Consider the following 16,878-nt stretch of genomic DNA (forward strand, 5'->3'; position numbering starts at 1 on the left):
CAGTTTTCTTACTGTTGGTACAAGTAGCCTATGAGATTACTATGCATGAAAACAAACAGAATAGAAGGCTACTTTTATCTTTTGCTGTCTACTTTGTTTAGTGTGTGCATTTAACAGCACTTTGTGTCTAGTCAGTTTCACAGTTTCCCCTAGCAGACAATTTCCCCTGTTGTTTGTGTGGATCTTTCACACCACCACAAGGGGGAGAGAAAAAAATAGGAAAATGTCATTGTAAAACCACAAAAATTGGGAAAAGATTCAGGGACAGGTGTAGAAACTGAAACTCGTTTTCATTTTTTTGGGGGTGGATACTGGGAGGAGGCTAGGGAGTGAGGTAAGAAGGAGATAATTGACTAGATTCCAAGCTCATGTGGCCCCTCTACATTTGTATCCTATTTTGATAAGGAAACACCAGGTTCCAGGTTTATAAGCATTTTTACAAAATTAGCAAGTTACGATTTCAGTAAGAAAAGTGAGCATGCCCATAACATGACTACATTAATAATACAGCAGCTTCGATGTAACTTGATAGAACCCTTTCATTGACAGTCCTATAGCATGACATCTGCCACAGTGTTGTGGTCCTGTTTTAAAAGCAAAGACAATGGGCATGTATCTGGTACATTCAGCAGCACAGCAGGTGTTTTCTAGTCGGATGCTCAGCAGCAGCCAATTGGTTAAATGAAAAAGAACACTTTTCCCTTATTGTCATCAGTTAAAAACATGCAGCAGAGATCAACATAAATGTTTAGGGTGGGTTATTTTGTTTGTTTTTTTATTTTTTTTTTAAATCACGATCAGCACCTATAATTCTGGTGCCCTTCTGACCACCACCTCTGCTTATGGGCTAGAACTGTACTGCTGCAAGGAAAGGAGAAACGCTTAAAGGGCTGGAGCCACTTTGGTGTGCAAAGGGGGGCGGGAGGAAGTGGTGACTGGGCTGGAGGCATCCCTACAAAATGGGTGTCCTATATAGTTTCCTGTGCAGTTTAGGCCTCGAGCCAGCACTATTTATAGGGAATGCATGGCAAGTTCCTGAAGGCTTGACTCAGTTTTCAGTCCTTACTCAAACTACCATTGAGTTCATGCTCATTATTCTCCAACAGTTTGTTAGTTTTGTCTTTTAAATCCAAAGCACGTGATACACACTTTCCTGTTCATTACTAAAGAGCTAAATCCAAAATTAAGCAAGTACTGTAGCAAGATACTTTTCCTCTCCTTTCTAGAAATGTGAATCTGGCAGGCCAGATGCTAATTCTTGCCCAGGCTGCAGGCATTAGCTCAGAACTGAGAAAACTGATAGTTGGAGTCCAGACCAATTCACCGGTGTATTAGTTTTGCTCATAAGTATTAGGCTTATAAGAACAAATGTAGCGTTTAGAGTCTATGAAATGTTTGTAAGCTGCTGCATGCACTCTCAATGTCTGCATTCCATGCTTTAAGAAAATATGTAAGCTTTGCTTTATAACTTTGAAAGTGTCTGCTCTGATCTGGAAGGATTAACAAAAATAAATCTGCAACTAGGGTTTTTGATTTCAAAAGGGCTGACTTTCAAAAATTAAGGAAATTAGTTAGGGAAGTGGATTGGACTGAAGAACTTATGGATCTAAAGGTAGAGGAGACCTGGGATTACTTTAAATCAAAACTGCAGAAGCTATCGGAAGCCTGTATCCCAAGAAAGGGGAAAAAATTCATAGGAAGGAGTTGTAGACCAAGCTGGATGAGCAAGCATGTTAGAGAGGTGATTATGAGAAGCAGAAAGCATACAGGGAGTGGAAGATGGGAGGGATCAGCAAGGAAAGCTACCTAATTGAGGTCAGAAGATGTAGGGATAAAGTGAGAGAGGCTAAAAATCGAGTAGAGTTGGACCTTGCAAAGGGAATTAAAACCAATAGTAAAAGGTTCTATAGCCATATAAATAAGAAGAAAACTAAGAAGGAAGAAGTGGGGCCGCTTAACACTGAGGATGGAGTGGAGGTTAAAGATAATCTAGGCATGGCCCAATATCTAAACAAATACTTTGCCTCAGTCTTTAATAAGGCTAAAGAGGATCTTGGGGATAATGGTAGCATGACAAATGGGAAGGAGGATATAGAGGTAGATATTACCATATCAGAGGTAGAAGCGAAACTGAAACAGCTTAATGGGACTAAATCGGGGGGCCCAGATAATCTTCATCCAAGAATATTAAAGGAATTGGCACCTGAAATTGCAAGCCCATTAGCAAGAATTTTTAATGAATCTGTAAACTCAGGAATAGTACCCAATGATTGGAGAATTGCTAATATAGTTCCTATTTTTAAGAAAGGAAAAAAAAAGTGATCCGGGTAACTACAGGCCAGTTAGTTTGACATCTGTAGTATGCAAGGTCCTGGAAAAAATTTTGAAGGAGAAATTAGTTAAGGACATTGAAGTCAATGGTAAATGGGACAAAATACAACATGGTTTTACAAAAGGTAATGGTGCCAAACCAACCTAATCTCCTTTTTTGAAAAAGTAACAGAGTTTTTAGATAAAGGAAATGCAGTGGATCTAATTTACCTAGATTTCAGTAAGGCATTTGATACCGTGCCACATGGGGAATTATTAGTTAAATTGGAGAAGATGGGGATCAATATGAACATCAGAAGGTGGATAAGGAATTGGTTAAAGGGGAGACTGCAACGGGTCCTACTGAAAGGCGAACTGTCAGGTTGGAGGGAGGTTACCAGTGGAGTTCCTCAGGGATCGGTTTTGGGACCAATCTTATTTAATCTTTTTGTTACTGACCTTGGCACAAAAAGTGGGAGTGTGCTAATAAAGTTTGCAGATGATACAAAGCTGGGAGGTATTGCCAATTCGGAGAAGGATCGGGATATTATACAGGAGGATCTGGATGACCTTGTAAACTGGAGTAATAGTAATAGGATGAAATTTAATAGTGAGAAGTGTAAGGTTATGCATTTAGGGATTAATAACAAGAATTTTAGTTATAAGTTGGGGACGCATCAATTAGAAGTAACGGAAGAGGAGAAGGACCTTGGAGTATTGGTTGATCATAGGATGACTATGAGCTGCCAATGTGATATGGCTGTGAAAAAAGCTAATGCGGTTTTGGGATGCATCAGGAGAGGCATTTCCAGTAGGGATAAGGAGGTTTTAGTACCGTTATACAAGGCACTGGTGAGACCTCACCTAGAATACTGTGTGCAGTTCTGTTCTCCCATGTTTAAAACGGATGAATTCAAGCTGGAGCAGGTACAGAGAAGGGCTACTAGGATGATCCGAGGAATGGAAAACTTGTCTTATGAAAGGAGACTTAAGGAGCTTGGCTTGTTTAGCCTAACTAAAAGAAGGTTGAGGGGAGATATGATTGCTCTCTATAAATATATCAGAGGGATAAATATAGGAGAGGGAGAGGAATTATTTAAGCTCAGCACCAATGTGGACACAAGAACAAATGGGTATAAACTGGCCACCCGGAAGTTTAGACTTGAAATCAGACGAAGGTTTTTAACCATCAGAGGAGTGAAGTTTTGGAATAACCTTCCAAGGGAAGCAGTGGGGGCAAAAGATCTATCTGGTTTTAAGATTCTACTCGATAGGTTTATGGAGGAGATGGTATGATGGGATAATGGGATTTTGGTAAGTAATTGATCTTTAAATATTCAGGGTAAATAGGCCAAATCCCCTGAGATGGGATATTAGATGGATGGGATCTGATTTACTATCGAAAACTCTTTCCTGGGCATCTGGCTGGTGAATCTTGCCCATGTGCTCAGGGTTTAGCTGATTGCCATGTTTGGGGTCGGGAGGGAGTTTTCCTCCAGGGCAGATTGGAGAGGCCCTGGAGGTTTTTTTGCCTTCCTCTGTAGCATGGGGCATGGTTGACTGGAGAGAGGCTTCTCTGCTCCTTGAAGTTTTGAACCATGATTTGAGGACTTCAATAGCTCAGACATGGGTGAGTTTTTTCATAGGAGTGGTGGGTGACATTCTGTGGCCTGCGCTGTGCAGGAGGTCGGACTAGATGATCAGAGTGGTCCCTTCTGACCTTAGTATCTATGAATCTAAAACTTGTGAACTCAAGCAGGGGAATCATCCTCTCCTCACCCATCCAGAAGGCTCATCAAGGAATATCACAATACAATGGACTGGTTAATGGCCCTATCACATCTGAGAAATGCTATGTGCAAGGCAGCTTGTCCTGTAGATTTTGAAGCTGAAGGAAGGAAATAAAACAAAGCCACAGGATAATTTTCCATCTGTTTGAACTCCGACAGGACCAGAGACTCTGAACTGAAGCCAAAAGAAAAGGAGTACTTGTGGCAACGTAGAGACTAACAAATTTATTTGAGCATAAGCTTTCGTGAGCTACAGCTCACTTCATCGGATGCATTCAGTGGAAAATACAGTGGGGAGATTTATATCCACAGAGAACATGAAACAATGGGTGTTACCATACACACTGTAACGAGACTGATCAGGTAAGGTGAGCTATTACCATCCACTCCCAGTCTTTATTCAAGCCTAAGTTAATTGTATTCAGTTTGCAAATTAATTCCAATTCAGCAGTCTGTTTTTTAAGTTTTTTTGTTAAAGAATTGCCACTTTTAGGTCTGTAATTGAGTGACCAAAGAGATTGAAGTGTTCTCCAACTGGTTTTTGAATGTTATAATTCTTGACGTCTGATTTGTGTCCATTCATTCTTTTACATAGAGACTGTCCAGTCTGGCCAATGTACATGGCAGAGGGGCATTGCTGGCACATGATGGCATATATCACATTGGTAGATGCGCAGGTGAACGAGCCTCTGATAGTGTGGCTGATGTGATTAGGCCCTATGATGGTATCCCCTGAATAGATATGTGGACAGAGTTGGCAACGGGCTTTGTTGCAAGGATAGGTTCCTGGGTTAGTGGTTCTGTTGTGTGGTGTGTGGTTGCTGGTGACGTCAAGAATTATAACATTCAAAAACCAGTTGGAGAACACTTCAATCTCTCTGGTCACTCGATCACAGACCTAAGAGTGGCTATACTTCAACAAAAAAGCTTCAAAAACAGACTCCAACGAGAGACTGCTGAATTGGAATTAATTTGCAAACTGGATACAATTAACTTAGGCTTGAATAGAGACTGGGAATGGATGAGTCATTACACAAAGTAAAACTATTTCCCCATGGTATTTCTCCCTCCCACCCCACTCCCCACTGTTCCTCTGATATTCTTGTTAACCGCTGGAATTAGCCTACCTGCTTGTCACCATGAAAGGTTTTCCTCCTTCCCCCCCTGCTGTTGGTGATGGCTTATCTTAAGTGATCACTCTCCTTACAGTGTGTATGATAAACCCATTGTTTCATGTTCTCTGTGTGTGTGTATATAAATCTCTCCTCTGTTTTTTCCACCAAATGCATCCGATGAAGTGAGCTGTAGCTCACGAAAGCTTATGCTCTAATAAATTTGTTAGTCTCTAAGGTGCCACAAGTACTCCTTTTCTTTTCATGGTAAGACTGGTATAGTGATCCAGGAGTTCACATTTGTAACTGGCTTGGTGAAATCTAATTATAGAACACACCACCAGTTTGGGGTGTTTGCCCTTGTTTCTGACAGTCTGCCCTGAGGTAGGCACTCACAGTCATGAGCCACTCCAGATAGCGTGACAATAATGATCACTTATTACCCTAATACACCACATCCCCCGTGTCCCTTTCCTGGATTCTCCTCTCCTTCCACATCAAGTTCAAGTTTCCGGTCTCTTACCTCCACGAGCCTCTACATCTCTGCACCACCTGCATCCCTGTTCTCATTTCCATTTATTCTCATCTTATTCACTCCACTGCTCCCAAGCCTGCCTGCTAGCACCCTCTGTATCATTCTCCACTCTGTTCTGTTTACCTCCTTCCCTGGTTGGAAGACTTCCTCGACCAGCGCATCAATCAACCTCTCTTTCCTCATTCAAATCTCTCCTTAAAATGCATGCCTTCCATGGGCTCTTTCAAAGATAAGCCAGCTGTGTGAGCGCATGTCTATTTTGAGGGGTGTCTGGTGATTCATGCCCAGCTCTTGGTCACACTGTAGACTGTGTTAATATCTATGGTCTGGCTGCTGAACAGGTAGTATGCAGTACCACCTGCTGCCACTAAGAATCTCTGAGGTTTGGAAGAAGTGTAGCCCCACTACAAGATTCCAGTATACCTGATACCACCAGTGGTGCTGAAACAGCTTTTATCCTATCATTATGGGTAAGATCTTCCATATCTTTGATCAATGTGCCGGATCTTTTCTGACCCCTCTCCGGAACTTATAATAAGGTGCTTAAAACTGGATGCAATGTCATGGACTTAGGGAACAGAATAAAAAGACCCTCAATATTTTAAATAATTAACCTCTTTAGCAATCAGAATAGCTGTTTTTGTCCCTATTATTTTAATCAGAAATGAGAAAAAAAAGCTGTAATTGCAAAGTGGAACCAATTTGGATATTTCCAATGATGGCCATATTTTGAAAATCAAAAACAGGGGTGTTTTTGCATATCTATGTTTTAGGGTTGTGAATTAGTCACACAACAGGAAAAGTATTTTTTTAAAATATCACGATGGTGTCACTACTTCCAACTTCTGACTCAGTGATACGTGCTTATTTCTCAGAGTGGAAGATTTTTTCCTCCCAGTAACTTAGTGCACTGAATGTGTTTGTCATGAAACACTGAACAAGTGTCACTGACATTCACTTTGAGAAAAAGAACAGCTTTGATCTCATCCACACTCATTTGAGAGAGACAAGGTGGATGAGATAATATCTGTTATTGGACCAACTTCTGGTGGTGGAAGAGACAGTGACAACAGAAGTTGGTCCAATAAAAGATATTATCTCACCCACCTTGTCTTTCTTGTGTCCTGGGACAAACATGTCTATAACAACAATCCAAACAACAATGGAAGATCCATGCTCATTTGACTTTTCATTCCAACATTTTTCCAAACACTAAACCGGGTTTCCACTTCACTGTTATTCCTGGTTAGCCAGCAAATTCTGCTTGGTACAGCAATACATCTGGATAAAACATTTTGTAGTTAGATAAAAAAAAACATGTGTTTGTCTTGATTAAATAAAAAAGGGGGCATTTCAGGTGTTCTGAAGAAAGTTCCTGGGATATATAGTCATTTTAATATACACTACTATGTCTCCAGAATCATTGAAACATAGGGCTGGAAAGGACCTCAAAAGGTCCAACCCTCTGCACTGTGGCAGGATCAAGAAAACCTACACCACCCCTGACAGGTGTTTGTCTAACCTGTTTCTAAAAAACCTCCAATGATGGGGATTCTACAACCTTCCTTGAAGCCTATTCCAGAATTTAGCTATCTTTATAGTTAAAAAGTTTTTCCGAATATCTAATCGAAATCTCCCTTGCAGCAAATTAAGTCCATTATTTCTTGTTCTATTCTCAATAGACGTGGAAAACAACTGAACAACATCCTCTTTATAACATCCCTTAACATATTTGAAGAGTGTTCTCAGGTGCCCTCTCAGTCTTCTTTTCTGAAGACTAAACATGCCCAGGGTTTTGTTTTTGTTTTTTTTTTTAATCATTTTTATTGCTCTCCTCTGGACTTTCTCCAATTTGTCCACATCTGGCACCCAAAACTTGACACAGTTTTCAAATTGAGGCCTCACTAGTGCTGAGTAAAGCAGGAAAGTTATCTCATGTGTCTTAAGAAAGGACAGAAGCTCTCCTGCTGACATAAGCGCTGGTGTGGACAGCGCTAAGTCAGCCTAAATTCTGTCACTCAGGGGGGTGGCTAACTCACACCACTGAGTGACATAACTTATGTTAAATTAAGCTGTACGTAGTCATAGCCTAAGTCCCCCTTGTGAATCTAGCCGAAAGTGCGTCAGCTCCCAGCACATAACACATAACAAGGTAAGGTATGGCAGACTGCTGCTGGTGTGTCTTCCCAGCCCCAGAAAGATTAAACACCATGACCAGGTCACTTTCAGGCCCTTCCCTCGGGGCACAGTTTATTAATGCAAACAAAAGTAATACGCACGCGCACGTGCGCACACACACACACACACACACACACACATGCTATTCCCCTGACCAACACTGGCTGCAGGAGCCTTTCACCCTCTTCCAGGGCCAGTCACAGGAACTAATCTCCCTCCTGCAGCTTCCATCCAACTAGGATGGCCGCTCACATGTTACCAGAATAATGGACATTCTGGCACTTCTGAGAATGGAGTGGGCCCGTCCCTGCCTGGGTGACCCTGCCCCTGCTGGCATGATGGCGGATGCACGGTGTGTGTGAGGTCACGCCACACAGGGAACACCAGTTTCAAGAGCGCACCGCACGTGAGGTCAGGCCGGTGGGGGAAGAGTGGCACGCTATTCAAAATGGTGTCCCCCATCCGATACCAGACAAAAGCATGTCCGGTTGTGTCCCATTACCAGACAGGGGGCAAAAGCCAGCAAAAAGAGGACTTTCCAGGATATAACTGGATGAGTGCCCTCCCCACATTCAACTGAGATCTCTCAGCCCTAAATAGGCATCATCTGAACTCACTGCAAGTGGGTCCAATAATCAAACAGGGCTGCCTGGCCACAGGCTCACGGGCCCTTAAAGGAGCTGACTACCCTGTAACAGGCACTAAATTCAAACTCAGGGCCAATGGAAGGAAACCAAGTCCAGCAACCCCAACCTTTTCTAAATCATGACTTCCTGATGCAGTTTTCTCCAGCAGCGTTGCTCCCCCTCAGCCCCAATGGCATAATGGAACTAAGGTCCGGGCCCTGGGTATCCTGCTGCCAGCCAGGATTCAAATCCACATATCAGTGGGACCCGTGTTTAAACTACCACTGCTTGGAGGGCCACAGGGGACTTCTAAGTCCTGAGAACTCCTAGAAAATTCCCCTATAGTCTTAGAGTCCAGCCTGAGCTTAGGCTAATGCAGTGTATTACTATCATCCATGTTTATTTACTGAGTGCTGATGTTGTACCTTTCCTGAAACAAACGTCGAGGAAGGCATGGCCCTCTGCCCAGGGACCTTACAGTCTAAATCAGCCTGGCAATACAGATCAGACATACAAGACATGCAGGGAGAAGGCTGACACATCCAATTATCTTTTGTGTGCATGTAAATACAGATATAGACAGTGGCAGGCAGAAAAAGTGCTTATCTCTCTGGGTCCCTTACTGTTTTATCCTAGTCCTGACCTCTTCTTTCTCTCTGCCTGCCTTTCCCCACATTCCAGTCTAGATTTTAACCTTCCTACCTCCTTCTCCATTCCCCTTACTGACACACCCTCCTTCACACATACCAGAGTTCCTGCCAATCACATCTCCATTCTCATCATTCATCCACACTCAGCTGTCCCAACTCAGTCCACCCCAACCTGCTCAGCACCCTCTCAACCAGATCAAAACCCTCTCTTCTCACCCACCTACCAGTCTCAGAATTCTCTCTCCCTCTTAACTCAAAAACAAACCCCCTCACTCTGAGATCCCCCTTCTTCCTTCCTACCCAACTTCCTGCAGCTCAGAACTTCCCAAGGGCTTAAAACCTTCTCCCTTCTCCTCACCTCATAGTTTAACCTCCTTCCAAATCCTCTCAGGCTCACAAGAGCCACTCCCTCCCCAGGTAAAATCCCTCCACCACCACACCACCGAGCCTGGAGAATCAGGATCAAAGACAGCTGAGAAGGACTGTGTGTACAGCTGGTGAGTATGTGAAGGAAGGCTTCTACCCTGCCTCTGTGCAGCTAACCTGAATTAGCATCTCAAGAGGTCTATATTTCCTGCTCCTTCTGCTGCCTGCAGAGGTTTGAGAAACTGGAATACAGACCTTCTACACCTGCATTACATGCACATGAAGCTCATAAATTAACAAAGCATCTTTGTATGTCCAAAACATCTTGGTTTCAGTACTGGCAAAAGGTTTGAATTTATTATTCTGTTCTTCCTCCTCTGCTAGAAATACTGGAATTAATCATCAGTCTATTTCCCCATTCTGCTTTTCTGCTTCCTTCTTCACCTTTCATTTCCTTTAAGCTACTATCCACTCAGCCAAAATGTTATTAAGTTTCAAGCACTTTTTTGAGGAGAAAATTAAACTGATTGAAAAAGGAGTTTGTAATAAGGTTGCTAAAAATTCAGACCTCTATAAGTTAGACACACCAATCTCTTTCCTCTGCTGTTTAGAAAATTCTATTAATATACTTATATTGTCATTATCTTTGTTTCCATTATTACTGACACTGGGAAGTTGAAATCCCTACTTCATGCCAATTAGAATTGAACAGAACTGAACCAAAATGTGTCAAAGAAAGAAAAGAGAAGAAGCAAAGATGTTTTTTTAATTGCACTTACCCAGCGTCTGAGCTGTTGCCACAGAGTAGTGCGTCCGAAGTGCCATTTTTTATGAAGTAGTTTTCTGCCACAAAAGTGAAGGAATCATGAATTGATAACCTGCTTTCTAATAAGCACATTCCCAAATTAATTCAGTATCTGAAAATTATCCACCAAACAGCATATATGGTTACAGTAATCTGGGGATTTGATGAATAAAGGGTTGTGTTTGATTCACTGTTTTTAATTTTCAGGAAGCAACATACTTCAGTTCTTGTAAAATCAGCTGTGAAAATTAAAATATATCATTTTAAAGCTTCTTAGCTATTGCAATCGGTATTTAAAATTCATTAATAGCCTTTGTTCGACATAAAGAAGACAAAATAAAGGTAATAATAACATAATTAAAATACATCCTTTTAACATTCAACAGACAACAAACAAGTAAGCCTGATATTAAAAGAAATAGGAATACAAGGGTAAGTTAATATATATGCTTTCAACAATGGACATTCTAAAAAGCATAACTGGGGAAAAAATTAAGTGGTTGTACAGAGCCTATCCCAATGAGGTCCTGATCTCTGATCAGGGTTAAATAATAATAGATGCTTTCCAGAAGCAAGTGAAAGTGGATTGAGATGGTTTTCAACAAGGAGTAAGATGCATACCCTACTTAGCCTACATGCATACCCGACATACTCTACATATCCTAGACCCTATAGCAAGGGAATAATTCCCTGCTGACTTTACACATGAGAGCCCTACACAGCTGGTGTTGTGAGAGCAGAGATGCTATCCCAGATGATGCTCAAAGAGGTCTCCATTGCAACCTTAACCTACATTGTTAATGGTTTTAGAAACCAAGCATGCCAGCTTATTACTTTGGGGGCATTATGTGCCAAAAAAAATTAAAAATTATTTGCACAATCTTTTAAAATTCTGCATATTTTATTTGTCAAAACAACACAATATAATCACACCAGTTTCACTTATTTTGGTAACTTATTTCAAATTACCCATCAGCAAGTACGTCTGTAACAATACAGACAACAAAAAAGATTCACAATATGTTTTTGATAATTAGATTCCTTACTAGGCATATTAATACAGAACTTTGAATAACAATTTATTTAAACTACAATACAGAAATGAATTTCCTACACCTGTCAGAAACAGTGCAAAGGCTTGGGGGAGTCAGGGGTAATGGAGGAGCTGAGGGAGAGAGAAGTAATTGATGGGAAGCAGCCTGGGTGTGAACTTGGAGGGTTGTTGGGTGTGGGTGGGAGAAGTATGGAAGGGGTTTTTTTGCGGAGGGGGGAAGGATTGTTAGGAAGCCTCCTCCATGCAGACCCTGGCTGGCCCCTAACCTCTCCCATTCAGTCAAGCACATCTGCCCCATCTCCATTTGTCCCTGCACCCTCCTCCTCCTGTCCCCATGTGTCCCTGCACCCTCCGTGACCCTGCACTCCTATTCAGCCAATCCCTCCCCCCATCCCCATGTGTCCCTGCACCTCCACTCCCATTCAGTCCCCGCTCCTGTCTGTCCCCCACACTAACCCTTTTGAATCCCAGGCTGTGACCCCCCAGCAGCCACATGTGCCCCAGGCTGTCTGTGCCCCCATATCCTGTGTCTCCTTACATGGCCCCAAGGGCAGGGCACTCTGAGGAGCCCAGCTTCTTCTCTTTCTTATCCACAGCTGGGGCTGCTCCCACCCAGGAGTGACTGCTTTCTGTTCTGGTGTCACAGCAGTCCCTGATGGGAAAAAGGTGCAACTGCAGCACCTCTCTAGCAGAATGTATTTTCTGCAGAGAAAAAAAAATTCTGTGTGGGACATGAATTCTATACATGCGCAATGGTGCAGAATTTGCCCAGGAGTAAAGGCTTACATAGGCAGACAATGCAAAGAATGCCTCGCTCAAGTCAGTGAGCAGATATGGTGCTGCATTTCAAATAAGCTGCAAGCAATGGAAAGGCCTTTTCTGATTACTGCTAGGAGGAAATTACAATCAGTGAACCTTGTGGTCATGAGGTCATTTGTTGGTTTGCACAAGTCAACATAGGAAAAATTATGACAAACACTGCTCAAACAGTGTGTTTTTGTACTTTGTTCCACATGTAGGGTTTTCTCTGGAAATACCTTGATCCAAAACACTGCCAAGATTTTTAACCTTGTTTACTACTTCTGAACAATCCCCTCAACAGCTATTGCCCTGGCATACATCTAAGATAGTGAGCACACATGAGGAGACCACATGATAAGAGATATACAGCACACTGATGGTGCTCTCCACTCTGTTAAGGAATTATATCAGTGCATATAGATGCTGAACAATGTGGAGAAAATGATATAATTTGGAGGGTTGTCACTTCTTATAGATTTTAAGCCTACAAGGCTTAAAAGACTAGATCCTCTAGTCTGACTTCCTGCATAATTCACCCAGTGATTCCTGCATCAAGAAAACCATAATTTTTGGTTGAGCTAGAGGATATCTTTTAGAGAGACATAAAGTCTTGACTTGAAGACTGCAAATGATGGAGAATCCACCAAACCTGTTAGTAAATTGCTCCAATGGCTAATTACCCTCTCAATTAAAAACCTGCACCTTATTTTTAGTCTAAATTTATCTAGCCTCAGCTTCCAGTCCTTGGATCTCATTTCAAATCCTTTGGTGATGACGCACAATTACTCCTCACCACAGCTTGAGTTCTGTCTCCTTGGCTGACTGGAGCCACTGGAGTGGAGTTTCAGTCTCTTTCACACTGATGCAACAACCCACGGTCAACTGAATCAAAAAGCTGGTGCAGAAAGAACAAGAGCACAGGACTGAGAGAGAACTAGAGAGAGAGAATGTGTACAAACAAGTCGCAGTGTTCAGGATAAGTTTTAAAATCCCAAGAGTACACATATGACCTGTCATCTGCTGTTGACTTAAACATTTATATTCCTAAAACAGGCAGATGCTAAGTCCCAAAGAGCTTTATGGAATGCATGGGGGAGAATCAGTACTGAGGCACTGCCGGTGGAAAGTATCTAAGCAATGGAGGATAGTCTGCACAATAAGAGTGACAGTTACCACGCCAGGTTTGAATTTGAAGGCGAGATGAATAGCTGATTCCCCAGCGATAACTGAAGGGAAGGGGTGTTATAGCATTATCACTGAAGAGCAAAACTGCTGTATTATCAGAAGCTCACACACTGGTCACATCATTATTCAAAGGAAGTTGGTTTGATCTTCTGCCTAAAGGTATATCTACACAGCACGCCACTGGTGCTGGCATGTAGGGTACATTTTGCTACATGCTTCATTGAAAGGTGGGCTCCACCCACAATGCAACGTGTAGCTACATACCACAGTGAAAGGCTCTGGCAGAAGGAAGGCAGTGGGGAAAGGCTCTGGCAATTCCCCATTGCTGGAATCTTTCCCTGGGGTAGGAAAAGGCCCCGGCAACTCCCTGCAGCAGGAAAAGGCTCCAGCAGTGGGAAGGCAGGGGATGCACCACTTGAGCTCATAGAGAACCGTGTAGGGAACATACCTCTATGGATCTGGCGCGTCTGTACTCTACTTGCCTAAGCAGAACCTTGCCAGCTACACTGCCAATTATAGCTCTGCTAGGGGTATGTGTAGTGCATGTACTATATATGTCCCCATAAATTCTGTGCAGTGTAGACATATCCTAATATCCTGGGGAAACAGAGATCTTTGAGATGCAATCATCATTGTGTTCTGAAGAACAGAACCCCTTCCGTAACACTACAGACTATGCTCCACTGCACCCTTATGCCTCAGCTTTACCTCACTTGATTGTATCATTAACATGCATAGTCAGCGCAACACGGTACTATTTAAATTCAACACATTTTACTTGTAAAAGGAAGAAATGAACAAAAATGTTTGTTTTGTGGAAAATGTTGACAATTGCTTCATTTTCTTTACATTTTTTACTTTTTACTTTACATGAATTTTTTTTTCTGATTTCTGATTCCCTTCCCCTTTATTTCTGAAAAAAGCCATTTTGTACCAAAGAAAAGTTTTACATAAAAATTTATGGCCAGCTCTACTAAAAGGTGTAGTGTATTTAAAGGTACATGTGTAACCCTGCCATGCACTTTTATCTAAACATATGTGTATGTGTGTCTCTAAAGGAGTATAAAAGAACAAGATAATCATCTTTGCCATATTAAAACAATGAATGAAAGGGTATAACAACAATAGCCCCAGATCAACTGAAAGTTATATGAATTATTTACTTTGATGGTGCAGGATTACTTTCTCTGTTTTTCAAAAATATCAAACATCTGCAATTAGTACTCAGCAGTCAGAAATTAAAGAGCCTTGGCACTCATTTTAAACAAGGTTACAATGGAAATGCATTTGCATGCATACCAGAATTCAGCCACATAAACACACACTATACCACTAGGGCTGGCCAGAAAAAAAGAATTCAGTTCTGCAAAAAAAAATTTTTTTGAGGTTTCATGATTTGTTTTTGTTCCACATCAGATCCAAAATAAGCCCTCTGAAAATTCTGTGAAGAAACACATGAGACAAATTTACCCTAGAACAGCTGATAGTGGTTAGGGAACTCACCTGGGAAGCTCAAGCTCCCTATTCCGCCTAATTTGGAGCAAGGACTTGAACCTGAGTCTCCCGTCTCAAGTGAGTGTCATAACAACTGGACTGTTGGCTATTCTGCAATGAATGTCTCCCTCTCTGGTTTTGACCATAAATTCCATCCTGGACTTGAAAACCTCCAGACTAAAGTTCTCTTGAAACCAATGAGTCTCTGCAAAAAGTTCTGGTTCCACAAATCAGCATTTTCCAAAACAAAAACCAAAACAACGCCCCCCCCAAAACACTGCTGACCAGTTTTATATACCATGACCCAATTTTATATAAGAACATAAGAATGGCCATACTGCATCATACCAGTGGTCCAGCAAGCACAGTATCCTGTCTACCGACAGTGGCCTGTGCCAGATATTTCAGAGGGAATGAATAAAACAGGGCAAATATCGAGTGATACATTCTCTGTCATGCAGTCCCAGCTTCTGATAGTCAGACGTTAAAGGACACCCAGGGCATGGGATTATGTTCCTGACCATCTTGGCTAACTAGCCATTGAGACACCTATCCTCCACGAAATTATCTAATTCTTTTTTAACACAGTTATAATTTTTGCCTTCACAACATCTCCTGGCAATGAATTTCACAGGTTGACTAAGCGTTCTGTGAAGAAGTACTTCCTTACGTTAGTTTTAAACCAGCTGTCTATTCATTTCATTGGATGACTGCTGGTTTATGCATGATGTGAAGGGGTAAGTAACACTTCTTTATTCACTTTCTCCACACCATTCATGATTTTATAGACCTCTATCATGTCCCCACAGTCGTCTCTTTTCTAAGCTGAACAGCACGAGTCTTTTTAATCTTTTCTCATATGGAAGCTGTTTCACACTCCTTATTTTTGTTGCCCTTCTCTGTATCTTTACCAATTCTAATAGATAGATAGATAGATAGATAGATATAGATTTTGATATAGTGACAGGGCAAGGCCAGATGGCTATAGAAAAGTAGTCCTATTGGGATCTGGGAAGTGGGCAGGCAAAGCCTGTCCACTGCTAAAGGATCCCCCCAGCCTAAAAAGGGGATCCACAGGATCTAGATACCAAATAATTCCGGGGGACAACTAGTGAAATAACAGGGACAGGAGTGCGGTCAAAGGGTCAAACGAAGGGAACTGGATGGGGACACCGAGCAGAGAACCCCGGACAGCACCCATTGCTCCTCAAAGGCATCAAGGGAATCAGAGGACGCCGCCCAGAGGAACTCCGCCCGAATACGTGAACAGACAGAGGATCGGAAATAGGCCCCACAGTCACAGGAGACTCCATCGGCCAACCTCCTCACTCTGGTTTTGTAGATGGCCATTTTAGCTAGGGCCAGGAGGAGGTTGACCAGGAGATCCCGTGACTTTGTGGGGCCACGGATAGGGAGTGCATAAATGAGAAGGTGAGGGGAGAAGTGCAACCAAAAACGTAATAAAATATTGGTGAGGAGCCGGAATAGGGGCTGCAGCCTGGCACACTCCAGGTAGACATGTGCCAGGGTATCCCTCACACCGCAAAAGGGGCAAGTGTCTGGGATTGAAGTGAACCGCGCCAAGTACACGCCCGTGCTCACGGCTCCGTGAAGGAGCCGCCAACTGACATCCCCGGCGGGCCTTGGAACTAAGGTGGAATATAGGCTGGCCCACCGGGGCTCCTCACCCTCCAAAGATGGCAGGAGGTCCCGCCATTTTGTATCGGGGCGGGACACGAGGGTGAAGGCATGAAGGGTGTGGAGCACGAGCGTGTATAGATGTTTTCCCGGCGCGGTTTGAAAGCAGACAGGCTGCATCTCGTGCAGCCGGCTTGGCTATAGAAAAGTAGTCTTATTGGGATCCGGGAAGTGGGCGGGCGAAGCCCGTCCACTGCTAAAGGATCCCCCCCAGCCTAAAAGGGGGATCCACAGGACCTAGATGCCCAAAAAATTCCGGGGGACAACTAATAAA

The 16,878-nt window shown here is 42.6% G+C and overlaps 1 protein-coding gene across 5 annotated transcripts in view; it reads right to left on the bottom strand.

Moving 5' to 3' along the window:
- LOC119850826 (sodium channel protein type 5 subunit alpha-like) overlaps positions 1–16,878 on the bottom strand; it is a 320,846-nt gene that overhangs the window by 187,828 nt on the left and 116,140 nt on the right. For all 5 annotated transcript variants that reach the window (XM_043509706.1, XM_043509704.1, XM_043509702.1 and 2 more), the window contains exon 8: positions 10,347–10,410. In XM_043509706.1, coding sequence (XP_043365641.1) covers positions 10,347–10,410 — 64 coding nt within the window. The remainder of the gene's footprint in view (positions 1–10,346; positions 10,411–16,878) is intronic.

This window comes from Dermochelys coriacea, chromosome 2 (genome assembly GCF_009764565.3).
Source record: "Dermochelys coriacea isolate rDerCor1 chromosome 2, rDerCor1.pri.v4, whole genome shotgun sequence".
Classification (NCBI taxonomy): Eukaryota; Metazoa; Chordata; order Testudines; family Dermochelyidae; genus Dermochelys; species Dermochelys coriacea.